The sequence below is a fragment of the Cololabis saira genome, chromosome 20 (assembly GCF_033807715.1).
Source record: "Cololabis saira isolate AMF1-May2022 chromosome 20, fColSai1.1, whole genome shotgun sequence".
Taxonomy (NCBI): Eukaryota; Metazoa; Chordata; class Actinopteri; order Beloniformes; family Belonidae; genus Cololabis; species Cololabis saira.
This window is the reverse complement of record NC_084606.1, coordinates 4226725-4237780: the sequence shown is the minus strand read 5'-3', so window position 1 is coordinate 4237780 and position 11056 is coordinate 4226725. Positions and strand designations below refer to the sequence as shown.

General features: G+C 43.5%; 1 protein-coding gene across 1 annotated transcript; it reads right to left on the bottom strand.

Annotated features, from left to right (window-relative positions):
- Nucleotides 1–933: 933 nt before the first annotated feature.
- LOC133420925 (alpha-tectorin-like) lies at nt 934–8641 on the bottom strand. The gene is made up of 18 exons (XM_061710806.1): nt 8544–8641; nt 8312–8345; nt 7974–8049; nt 6991–7076; nt 5231–5446; nt 5004–5084; nt 4653–4755; nt 4404–4527; nt 3823–4060; nt 3509–3668; nt 3334–3412; nt 3146–3208; nt 2805–3004; nt 2576–2704; nt 2298–2486; nt 1559–1709; nt 1222–1467; nt 934–1120 (listed from the first exon to the last, which is right to left on the bottom strand). The coding sequence occupies exons 3-18, from the start codon at nt 8017–8019 to the stop codon at nt 934–936; spliced, it is 2298 nt and encodes a 765-aa protein (XP_061566790.1). The 5' UTR covers nt 8020–8049; nt 8312–8345; nt 8544–8641.
- Between the last annotated feature and the right edge of the window lie 2415 nt (nt 8642–11056).

The following is an 11056-nucleotide window of genomic DNA, read 5'->3' as shown; positions in this document are numbered from 1 at the left end:
ATGTCATTACAAGTTGCACAACGATGTCACCACCAGCAGAGACTCACCTATTTAATCCATGCCATGCTGATGAAGGCGGGAGCCACAGCTCTGCGAGTTGACCTGCCATATCTGTATTTGGACAAGGCAGATCTGCGCTTTCTAACCGGTCCCGGCACAGGGACTCCCCCAGAACAATCCTGGAAGTTAGAGATGGAGAGACTTTAGACGACAAACATTGATTATTTTATTTGGAGTGAAGTTGCTTACAGCAAAACTTGGCCTTTTGTGTCCTTTAGATTAACTTTTATTATTTTCTGAATCTTGATAATTAAGTGATATCAAGACTCACTTATACACTAAACAGGATTTGGGGAGAATGAAGGTCGTCTGACTTTATCTGTTGCAGCTGAGCGCCTCGTGTGTTCAGTGATGCCTTCACTACAACTTTAAAGGTGAACGCAATGAAGTCATTTAAATTAATAGTAGGAACAAAACCAATCAGCAGTGATGGGGAATGAATTAAAAGTCTCACATGTGAGATCAGGAGAAAAATAAATGGAGACAAAGTTCATATAAGTGAACTTAGTATAAAAGGGTTTGTTTTAAAAACGTCTGAAATAAGATGAAGGTTAGAGTAAATGAAAAGACTCTGTGGGGAATTGTGAGGAAAGAGTCAGATCCTCCACCTATGAATCGGAATCATCTTCTGCAGGACGTGAAACTGATTTCTGGGCAGATTTGATACTTTTGTGCTGCTGTCAGCTTGAAATGTTTGATTTGAAAAGTCTGTAATCTGTAACAGAGTGATATATCTCCAGTAATCATCTGAAAGGGGATCCAGCTCCCCCGTCTGTAGAAAACCCCTCAGATGACCGTAGTTGGAGCATTATTCAACGTTTCAAGACACAGTCTGGTTCAGTCTGTCATTTAAGCAGAATTAAACCACCAAGTTTAGAAGCCTGCAGCAAGGCTTACCGGCATGCAGGTGTTGCTGCCTTGGAGGCACAGGTGGAGTTTGCAGTGCAGGTAGAGCCCACTAGAGCTGTCCGTGAACTCAAACATGCGGAAAGAGAAATAGTTGGAAGTTCCTTCTCCGTTTCCCTCCACCTGCACCGTTGAGTCATCGTTGTTTGCACAGCTGTCCAAAAACAAGAAAACACCCTTTGGTCAGCAGTGGCCAACAGTGAGCAGAACGATCGTCCATGAATCCGCCCGAGGGAGTCGCAGAACACGACTTACCCGTCCTGGATCAGGTTGTTTCTCGGAACGCTATTGGACATTTGCTGGCCGGTGGCCCAGCAGGAGTCGGTCACCATGGCGACCAAGTTTTCATCCAGCCCGTCGCTCGTCAGCTCCACCCAGATCCTCTGGTCCAGCATCACATCGGTGGTGGAGTCCACGGCTTTTGTGCGTTGGGCGTCCGTGTAGGCTTTCATCATCACCGTGTAACTAAAAGCCTCAGATCTGACCACTTGGGAGATGTAGCTGCAGAGCAAACACAAGCACAACGTCAGCCCGTCGGCCTCACAAACCAGCCGACAACAGAAATAGAACCGAACCAGCAGCCGGGACACACCTGTCCCTGATTCTGAAGCCCACGGTCCCGATTCCTGGACGAGTGTGGACGCAGGAGACGTCCATCTTCAACTGGCTGTGGTGAGTGACGACATCGGAGGAGAGGCTGGTCGGGGTTTTGATGGTGTTCTTGTACACCACTTGGCCGTTGGCTTCCTGCAGGATCACATTCAGATGTTTGAGTGAGGGGGGATCAGTTATGTTTCCACCTCCGTCATGTTGAATTCATCTAGTCTGTAATGAACTTGGAGCCGCTTCTACCTGTATGTGACGACCCAGATGTAGAAGCCACCTGCAGCCACTAGAGGGCCCCGGAGCTCCCCTTTCATTTACATATTCAGTATTTAGCTAAATAAAGAACCTGGTTTATTTGTAGACACCTAAATGCAAACATTAGAGAACTGCACTTTGAAATACCTAAATTATTCCTCAGATGTGTCGTCTGTTTGGGATCTAAGAGTGTTTTCTTGATTATGAATCCAGAATTTTTCAACCACACTTTGTTTTTATTTCAAAAGGCCTTCGTACATTGTTGTGCTAGCGTAGCTAGCGTCAGCAGGATTTATGTCAGTTACTGTATCTGGGTTTATTTTTGTAGCTCAGCTTGAATGTTAAAGTTGTACAGATCCCTAAATGTGTTGAACAGACAACCAACATGACTGCAAACATCTGTAGATCCTAAAGTGGAGGAGCCAGAGAAGAATCCCAGCTGTGGCTGGAGGAGACTGTGGAGAGGGAACCCACCTCCAACTCCGTCCCGCAGTTGTCGTTGTCGAAGTTGAAGGTCACCATGTGGCTGTCCTCGTCCATCTCACCCTTGCACATATCGTCGTTGAGGTGTAAGGTGGAGTAGCTGAAACCTTTCTCCTCCAGGAGGCAATTCACCAGAGAGACTGAAGCAGAGTCACCTGTGCAGACCGTCGGATCACCTGAACATGAGAATATTGTGTTAAAAGAACAGTTAAATGTTGTTCTCCAATCCCTCGCTCCTGTTTGGTCGTTATAAAAGCTGCATTACCCAGAGCGCCTGACTCTCTGTAACTGGAGGCAAAAATGGCTCTACAGAGGCAGGTGGGGCTACCGATGACCAGTCCGCAGAACTCATGATCACTGCAGGGACTGTCTTCACAAGAGATCTGAGGCGTAGCTGCAGGGGGCACAAAGTTAGTTCAAACACGTTACTAATTATAACATGAATAAAAGGGAAAAGACGCATATGAGTTTTGATGCAGATGGCTGAGTCTTACAGCACTGCTCGTTGGACATCCAATCCCCCAGTTGGATGTTCATCAGGCTGCAGGCTCTGGCGTAGGCCTCCAGGTACTGACACATGAGGCGATCCTCATCAGGATAGTTACACATGGTGTCCTTGCAGGCAGTTATGTAGGGGTCTGGGGTGACGGCGGCGTGACATGTGATAAAAGGGTCATCCATCAGGATGTTGCAGCTGCTCCAACAGAGAAGATGAGAGAGAATGTGAGGTTTATCTTCCATCTGATGTCACATGACCCAACAGGAGATTAATAGGAAATGTAGATCAGATCTTCACATAGACCGAATGTCCCGCTGCCTGGAAAAATGTGCTCACCGTCTCTTCATCTCGTCACAGTTGTCTGTCAGGTCACTGGTTTCTGGGGGCATATTCTGACAGCTAGGGGGCGACAAACACCAGGAAATCAGGAGCGCCTCAGCTCTGGTTGTTTCCATACCACACACACTGTATTTCTGCAAATCATTGATCAGACAGCGTCAGAGTCGCTCAGAGGGACATGGTACCTGCCGGACTCGGTCTGGTTGCTTGAAGTTGCTTTGTCTTCGCCTCCACACAAACCACCTGGTATATAATTATTTATTCCTGAAATAGTACAAGAAAGAACGTGTCAGAAGAGCACGAACATTCAGACTCACTAAAGTAAACCATATGTCCTGAGTGACAGCTTTAACTTGATACCTGTAGGATGCAGCTGCGCAGTGTTTCCATCAAAGAACAGAGTAAAGTATTTGCCCCAGCTCAGAAACAGTTTGGCAGTGACTCCAGCTTCGGTCTTGGAGAGTTCAACATTCTCAATGATCTTAACTGAGCTGGTGAGCTCCACCACTTCACCGCCCACCTGCATCACAGTGGAGGTGAAAGGTGAAGGACACAAATGAGTTCACAAATGTGGTTCTAATGTGACCGTGTGGAACGATGAGAGCAGAGAACATGAGGAGGATTTCTGATAAAACCCCGGTCTGGATGCAGGACTGTGCTCGTAGACGGCTCACCTTGACTCTCCCACCTTGTTCCAGGAGAACCGTAATATCAGTGTCTTTCAGTGTCACACTGTCCAGAAAGCTCACATCGGTGCGACGCCGGTCCTTGTAGCTGGCCAGGACTTCAAAATCTTCGTAGGATTCTTTATCTGACATCAGAGAGTACGTGCAGCGATCCTTCACAGAGGTGACGTCGCCGTGGACGTCGATCACAGTGGGTCCGGTCAAAGTGCAGATGTTCGGTTGGCACCTGATGGAGAAGGAGCACAAACATCATGAGCTGCTGTTGAGGGACGTGTCCACCAGGAGGTTCTATCTCCCTGAAAACAGGGACCATCAGCAGCTCTATATGAGCAGTAAGTACTTTATTTGTTCCTAATTCATACGAGTATTTATTGAAGGTACTTGTGGGAATCATTTATCTTCTCTGTGTACTGATCTCCATCTCTTCAGAGGTGGAACTCACTGATTAGATCAACCAACACCTCCATCTGCTGCTGCTTCACCACAATAGTGTCTTCTAAAGAGACTACGATGCTCACTGAATCTCTGCTCAATAACATTTGATTTTTGTTCACAGTCAGAATACTTACTTGCCATCATCAACATCACAATATTGATTTTCAGCACAATCTTCAGTCGTCAAGACGCTGACAGAACTGCAAAAGTGGCATTTACTAAGAACGGCCTCCCCCTCTCCGGCGCTGATAAAATCACCTGAGGAGAAAAGGGATGTTTGCATTAATTTAAAAAAGCTCCCCGGACGAAAACACAAACTAACCAACAATTAAATATCTGACTCACAGAACCGTACATGTTATTTTGAGCCAACATTTACCAACCTGAATCGGCTCTGCATCCACTGATGTCTTTGAAGTTGATTAAGGAGGTAGAAGAAACTCCAACGCTGTCTAATTCGTTATTGTTGACTTTAAACTTAAGGGACTAAACGGGAACAAACACAATCAATTAATCACAACCGTGAAGCTGAATCAACAGATTTGAGACAAAAGTTTCAACTTTCATTCAGAAAGTAATTTGTTATAATCTACTGTTAACTGCAGTGGAAAGAAGACCAAATAAATCTAAAGAGTCTAATCTAAAGGGTCAACTTTAGATTAGACCTTATTATTCACATGTTCTCCATTGCATCATTTTAAAAGACTGTGAAACTGTTTATTCACACAACTCACATAAGAATTATATGTGTTGGTGGCATCGATCTGAAGTCCCAGAACTGTTCGGGTCTCGTATTGCACAAGAAACACAATTATCTGAAACGAGTGAAGAGAGAGTTTGATCTGTGTTTCAGGAAGCAGGTCACAGTTTCTTCTTTTTAGCTTTGTGTAAATATTAAACAGTGGAAACTAAAAATATTTAATAAGTGTGATAAAAGTTTTAACCAAACAACAATACTCACCGGTTCCCTATTATTGGAATGATAACTAATTTTCACATGGCACTTCATTCCTTCTCCTGTAATAGGTATTTTATTTCTCACTACTTCGGTCCCAAGATCCATCAGTAGTCTTGAAGTTTCTGAAGTAACATCTCCAGAACTTAGAGGAGCTGTAATACAGTCGTCGTCGTCGTAACCGTTGAAACAGAGATTAATGTTGTCCGTGTCCTTGCTTAACTGTTGAAAATCAAAAACACAAATCAAGAAGTTTCGTCTTAAAGTTTCCTGCAGAGACTAATTTGATTCATGTCTGCTGCACAAAACTGAACAGTCCTGCAAGTGAGAGATTTACTTTCAAACATGTTGATAACTGAAGGACACGCCTCCGGCTGATGTGAGGGGAGTTGGTTGTAGTTTTGTGGAGTTGAATACAGGACTGTCTCAGAAAATTTGAATATTGTGATAAAGCTCTTTATTTTCTGTAATGCAATTAAAAAAACAAACAGTTTAAGATTAAGATTCCCAGAATATTGTAATTTTTCGAGATAGGATATTTGAGTTTTCTTAAGCTGTAAACCATAATCAGCAATATTAAAATAATAAAAGGCTTGCAATATTTCAGTTGATTTGTAATGAATCCAGAATGTATGACATTTTTGTTTTTGTAATTGCATTACAGAAAATCACCATATTCAAATTTTCTGAGACAGTCCTGTAGATGTGTGGTGATCGTAGGACCTTCATGGGTGGAAATATGTGCATGCGGCAGTTTGAGCATCTTTAATCTCTAATGAGACGTGGTTTCAACTCTGAATCCACGATGTTACAAAAGAATGGATGAATCAGCGTTTACTGTATGAACTATTTTTATTTTTCTGATGTAACTTGAACTAGTTTCCTTAGCAACAGTTACGATCTTTACATTCCCCGCTGTCATTTTATGACGAGTTAAGACTTGAGAAAATTCATGTCTAAAAAAACGTTTTAAATAATTTCATATGGAGATTATCTGTATATAAGTTTAAAAATGTAAACTTGATGCAACAGTTGAACCTGACATTTAATTTTTGATGATTTGAGATGCACTTAAGTGATTTAAGTAATTTTTATTTGTTTTGTCTGAACGACATGTGTAGAATGGCTTTTTTGAGAGCGTTCATTTGTATGAGAGACGTGTTGGGATCTGATGGCGAGCCAGACCCACGGACGATGAAGATTCCTGTCAGTAGACTGGCCAGCTGCTGCAGGATTGGCAGGGAGATCGTCTTGATCTCAGGATTTCCCAGCTAAGAAAATACACCTACACTTACACCTACCCGGGTAGTGTACATGAGACACGGAACAGCACAAGGAACCACAAAAGAACACTTACCAGTACAATAAGAACTGAACAAGTGTTAGAACGGAATTATTCTTTATTTTATTTTATCTCTGAAGAAAAGAGCTCTATTTTATTTTGGGTTGTATTTTTCCAGTCACTGTAATTGTGATAATATATATATACTATATTTTGTGTGTTTTGTTACGGTAATAAAATTGTCAGTTGTTTACTATAACCATATTCTTTTTTGCTCCTGAGAAGCCAGGTCTTAGTAGCCTATACTCTTTTGCAGTTTTCTAAGTACAAGTGCTACAACTACTTTTATTGTTCTGATGTAACTTGAACTAGTTTCCTTAGCAACAGTTACGATCTTTACATTCCCACTGTTATCTGCTTGTTAAATCTGGACGCCAACAGGTGGAGGATTAAAAAGTGCCAAGTTAATTTTCATCCTACTCACGTAGAGAGCGTCGTATTTCTTCCCATAGTAGGTGATGGGACATAACATCATGTTGTACGTATATGGCAGAGGAGAAGTCTCAGAACCTTCAGAGACGGAGACACAAACAGGAATGGGTCTGAGTCTGAGTAAACAAGTAAAGCTGCAGAAACAAAACTGAGATGATCCGAGGACATGCAGATGGATGAGATGGAAACAAGTTAAATGTGAGAAAATAAAGTTAAACTCTAGCTAACAGAGTAAACCTTCACGTTTATTCTGTTGATGTTAGATGAAGTGGAACTGCAGGAAGGAAAGAAGACATTTATTAACTAACACCAAACACAAAGGTACAAGAAAAACCTCAATATCTGACTTTAGAAATGGAAAACCTTTTGAAGGAAACGGAAATACAATTTTTAGACTTTCTTAAGTCTGTTATAATAAAAATGTCTTTAAAATGTTTGAACATTCCTGTGAAAAACTAAAATGTATTGCCATAACTTTGCAAATGTTGAACAAACCCTGAATATTTATGTATTACAATAACTCAGATTTTTCTATTTTTATTAACATAAATTGAAAGAAAGACTCTTGGATCACAAGACAGATGTTATATATCTGAGTAAAAGTTTAAAATCTCCACAGTGAAAGACTTTATGCTCAAATATCATGAAATGAACAGTCATTTTATTTCTTCTCCAAAAGCTGCACATAGAGGTTGGTCTTGTATCTGTATCGCCCCCTAGTGGATTCAGAGGTTTGATGCGTCTACATCACAAACATCTGGCTGCAACAGTCACATCCGGCTCTTTTAAGAACGCTGGACCAATGATAGATAATATATGAAGTAGCTACATTTACTGTGGGATGCTGACAAACTTTAGCAGAAGTTGACTTTCTCAATGTAAGAATAGTTGCTTTACCGGAGGACTTGTAGGACTTTTACTGAAGGGAAGTGTTGAATATTTCTGTCTCCAGCAGTAGGCCAGTGTCTGACTTACCTGTCAGGGCCAGGAGCCAGCTCAGGTAGAACAGGGGAAGGAGCATGTTGGAGGGGGCGGATCAGCCGACAGAGAGCTGTTGGAAGAAAAAAAACAACTCACTGCATCTTTCTGTCAGATAGAGAGTGAAGGTCAGTGATGGTCAGATACTGAATTGTTCAGCAGCCAGAACAAATACGATCAATCGCAGCTGCACAGTTTTGATCTGAACGTCACACTCAGACATCTTAAACTGCTTTTGGCAAATCATTTGTAGACGGACGACAGTTAGAGCAGTGAAGAACTGACTTTCTGAACTCAGAAACTGTAAAACACATTAATGTTGGTGTGAAACAAACCTGTGTTCCCAATGAAGGTGTGAACCTCTTGTTTCTGCAGGAAATAAGAACACCGACATTAGTTAATTGCAGCACTTCATAAAAACCACATCGGACAAAAATTAGCCCTGTGGGACATATTTAACCTTTCTACACTCTGATCCTGGTTAGAAAATGATTTCTTGGTCCAGTAAGCTGCTGGTAAAGAAGTCTAACCCACTAACTTGTTTAAGTCAACTTTCAGCTGCCTCACCTTCTGCAGCTCTGATGAAGATGATGATCTTGCAGCTGTTGGAGAGATGTTCCCGCTGGTCTTGATGGAGGATGCCGCTCTGCCTCTCCCTCTCTGCCTGTCTGTTTTTATGTCGGTCAGCGCTCCTTTCCACGCCCTAAAGAAGTGACGAGGAAGTTGAGTGCACTGCGAAGTCGCCTGGTGGGAACCGCCCTCTGCTGATGAATGTGCCACCAGTATCTCGTAACCAAAGCTGAAGGAGATAAGATGTCCAACTGGTGGTCATTATTAAAAACCTCCACAATATCTACAGGGCACACCGACTGGACCGTGTCCATGCAGGACCTTCCATGTTTGATCAGCTGCTACAAAGGCTTTTTTTAATACGTCTAAATACTGTTTTAAGTTATTTCCTTGTTCCTGCTACATTCCTCCACACGGGAGGAATTGCCTCAGGCCAGGTATGTACGGTGAATGGTTTTGATGACAGCTTTTGTTTTCTGCAATTACTGTTTGGCAGATTTGCATATTGGCACTGGAACATTGTGTAAGTCATTGGGGTAATAGTTATTTATAGTTTAGGCTACTGAGTAAAACAGAAATGACACCCTTTTTGGAGTCTTTGGATGGTGGCTTGAGACTGGCCCTTTTGGGGACTCCCTCGTTGTGCTGGGGGACTTATTTGCAAACGTGGACAATGACAGTGAGACCTGTAAGGGTGTGACTGGGAGGAACCAACTCTCTGATATGAACCCCAGTGATGTTCTGTTTTTGGACTTCTGTCCTCATCACTGATTGTCCATAACAATCATGTTCAGGCTTAACACTGTCTGCATGTGCACATCGTAGCAGGACACCCAGAGTTCACCCTGGTGAGAGTACCGGGACTCTGCATGTCAGAAAGGTAGCAGAGTCCACAACCATCAGGGTACCTGGGCTCCGGCCGGTCTGGCCCGGAGTACTAGCTCTTTCCCTCTGGTGGTCTTGGAGTGGGTCTGCCGGATCGGATGGTTCACCCGGTTGGTCAGTGCTTCCAACAAGGGCCCCCTGAACTGGGGGTTCTATCCAGGAAATTGAGCTTCTTCCTTGGAGTTAAAAATGTTTCTGCAGCTAGACAGACTGAGGCCATAAGTTGGCTGTCTGTAGCCGGGATAGAAGCCTTTTGCTAGGCATTAGTGGTGAAGCAGAGCTCGGTGGTACAGGGTGGCTGGAGGTCCAGGGCCAGGTGGCTCAGGATGGCTAGTTATTTGAACCATATGTATCTTTATTGGATAGCAACAGGCGATGGACAGGAAAAGAGGGCTGAGGGAGTGGAGATGTCAAACATTGAGAGAGTCCTTGTTTGGTAAACGACTCCAACCTGTGATCTACACTGGACACAACGACTGGACCGTGTCGATGCAGGACCTTCCATGTTTGATCAGCTGGTAGAAAGGTTTCTTAAATATGTCTATATGTTGTTTTAAGTTATATCCTTGTTTGTGCTGCATTCCTCCACATGGGAAGAGTTGCCTCAGGCCAGGTATGTACGATGAACGGGTTTAATGACAGCTTTTGTCTTCTGTAAATACTGTTTGGCAGATTTGCATATTGGCACTGGAACACTGTGTAAGTTATTTGCTTCATAGTAATTTATAGTTTACTGAGTAAAACAGAAATGACACCCTGTTTGGAGTCTTTGGATGGTGGCTTGAGACTGACCCTTTTGGGTACTCCCTTGTTGTGCTGGGGGACTTATTTGCAAACGTGGACAATGACAGTGAGACCTGTAAGGGTGTGACTGGGAGGAACCAACTCTCTGATATGAACCCCAGTGATGTTCTGTTTTTGGACGTCTGTCCTCATCACTGATTGTCCATAACAATCATGTTCAGGCTTAACGCTGTCTGCATGTGCACATCGTAGCAGGACACCCAGAGTTCACCATGGTGAGAGTACCGGGACTCTGCATGTCAGAAAAGTAGCAGAGTCCACAACCATCAGGGTACCTGGGCTCCGGCTGTTCTGGCCCGGAGTACTAGCTCTTTCCCTCTGGTGGTGGGTCTTGGAGTGGGTCTGCCGGATCGGATGGTTCACCCGGTTGGTCAGTGCTTCCAACAAGGGCCCCCTGAACTGGGGGTTCTATCCAGGATATGGAGCCTCTTCCTTGGAGTTAAAAAATGTTTCTGCAGCTAGACAGACTGAGGCCATAAGTTGGTTGTCAGTAGCCGGGATAGAAGGCCTTTGCTAGGCATTAGTGGTGAAGCAGAGCTCGGTGGTACAGGGTGGCTAGAGGTCCAGAGCCAGGGGGCTCAGGATGGCTACTTATTTGTACCATATGTATCTTTATTGGATAGCATCAGGGGATGGACAGGAAAAGAGGGTTGAAAGAATGGGGATGTCAAGCAGTGAGAGAGTCCTTGTTTGGTAAATTACTCAAACCTGTGGTTTACACTGGACACACCGACTGGACCGTGTCGATGCAGGACCTTCCATGTTTGATCAGCTGCTACAAAGGCTTTTTTAATACGTCTAAATGCTGTTTTAAGTTATTT

Excerpts from the sequence above, each read along its gene's own strand:
- LOC133420925 (XM_061710806.1), bottom strand. The coding sequence starts at position 8,019 with ATGCTCCTTCCCCTGTTCTACCTGAGCTGGCTCCTGGCCCTGACAG. Across the intron at positions 3,413-3,508 it reads TGCGCAGCTGCATCCTACAG|GAATAAATAATTATATACCA; the intron begins GTATCAAGTTAA and ends GTACTATTTCAG. Across the intron at positions 1,468-1,558 it reads GGCTTCAGAATCAGGGACAG|CTACATCTCCCAAGTGGTCA; the intron begins GTGTGTCCCGGC and ends TTTGCTCTGCAG.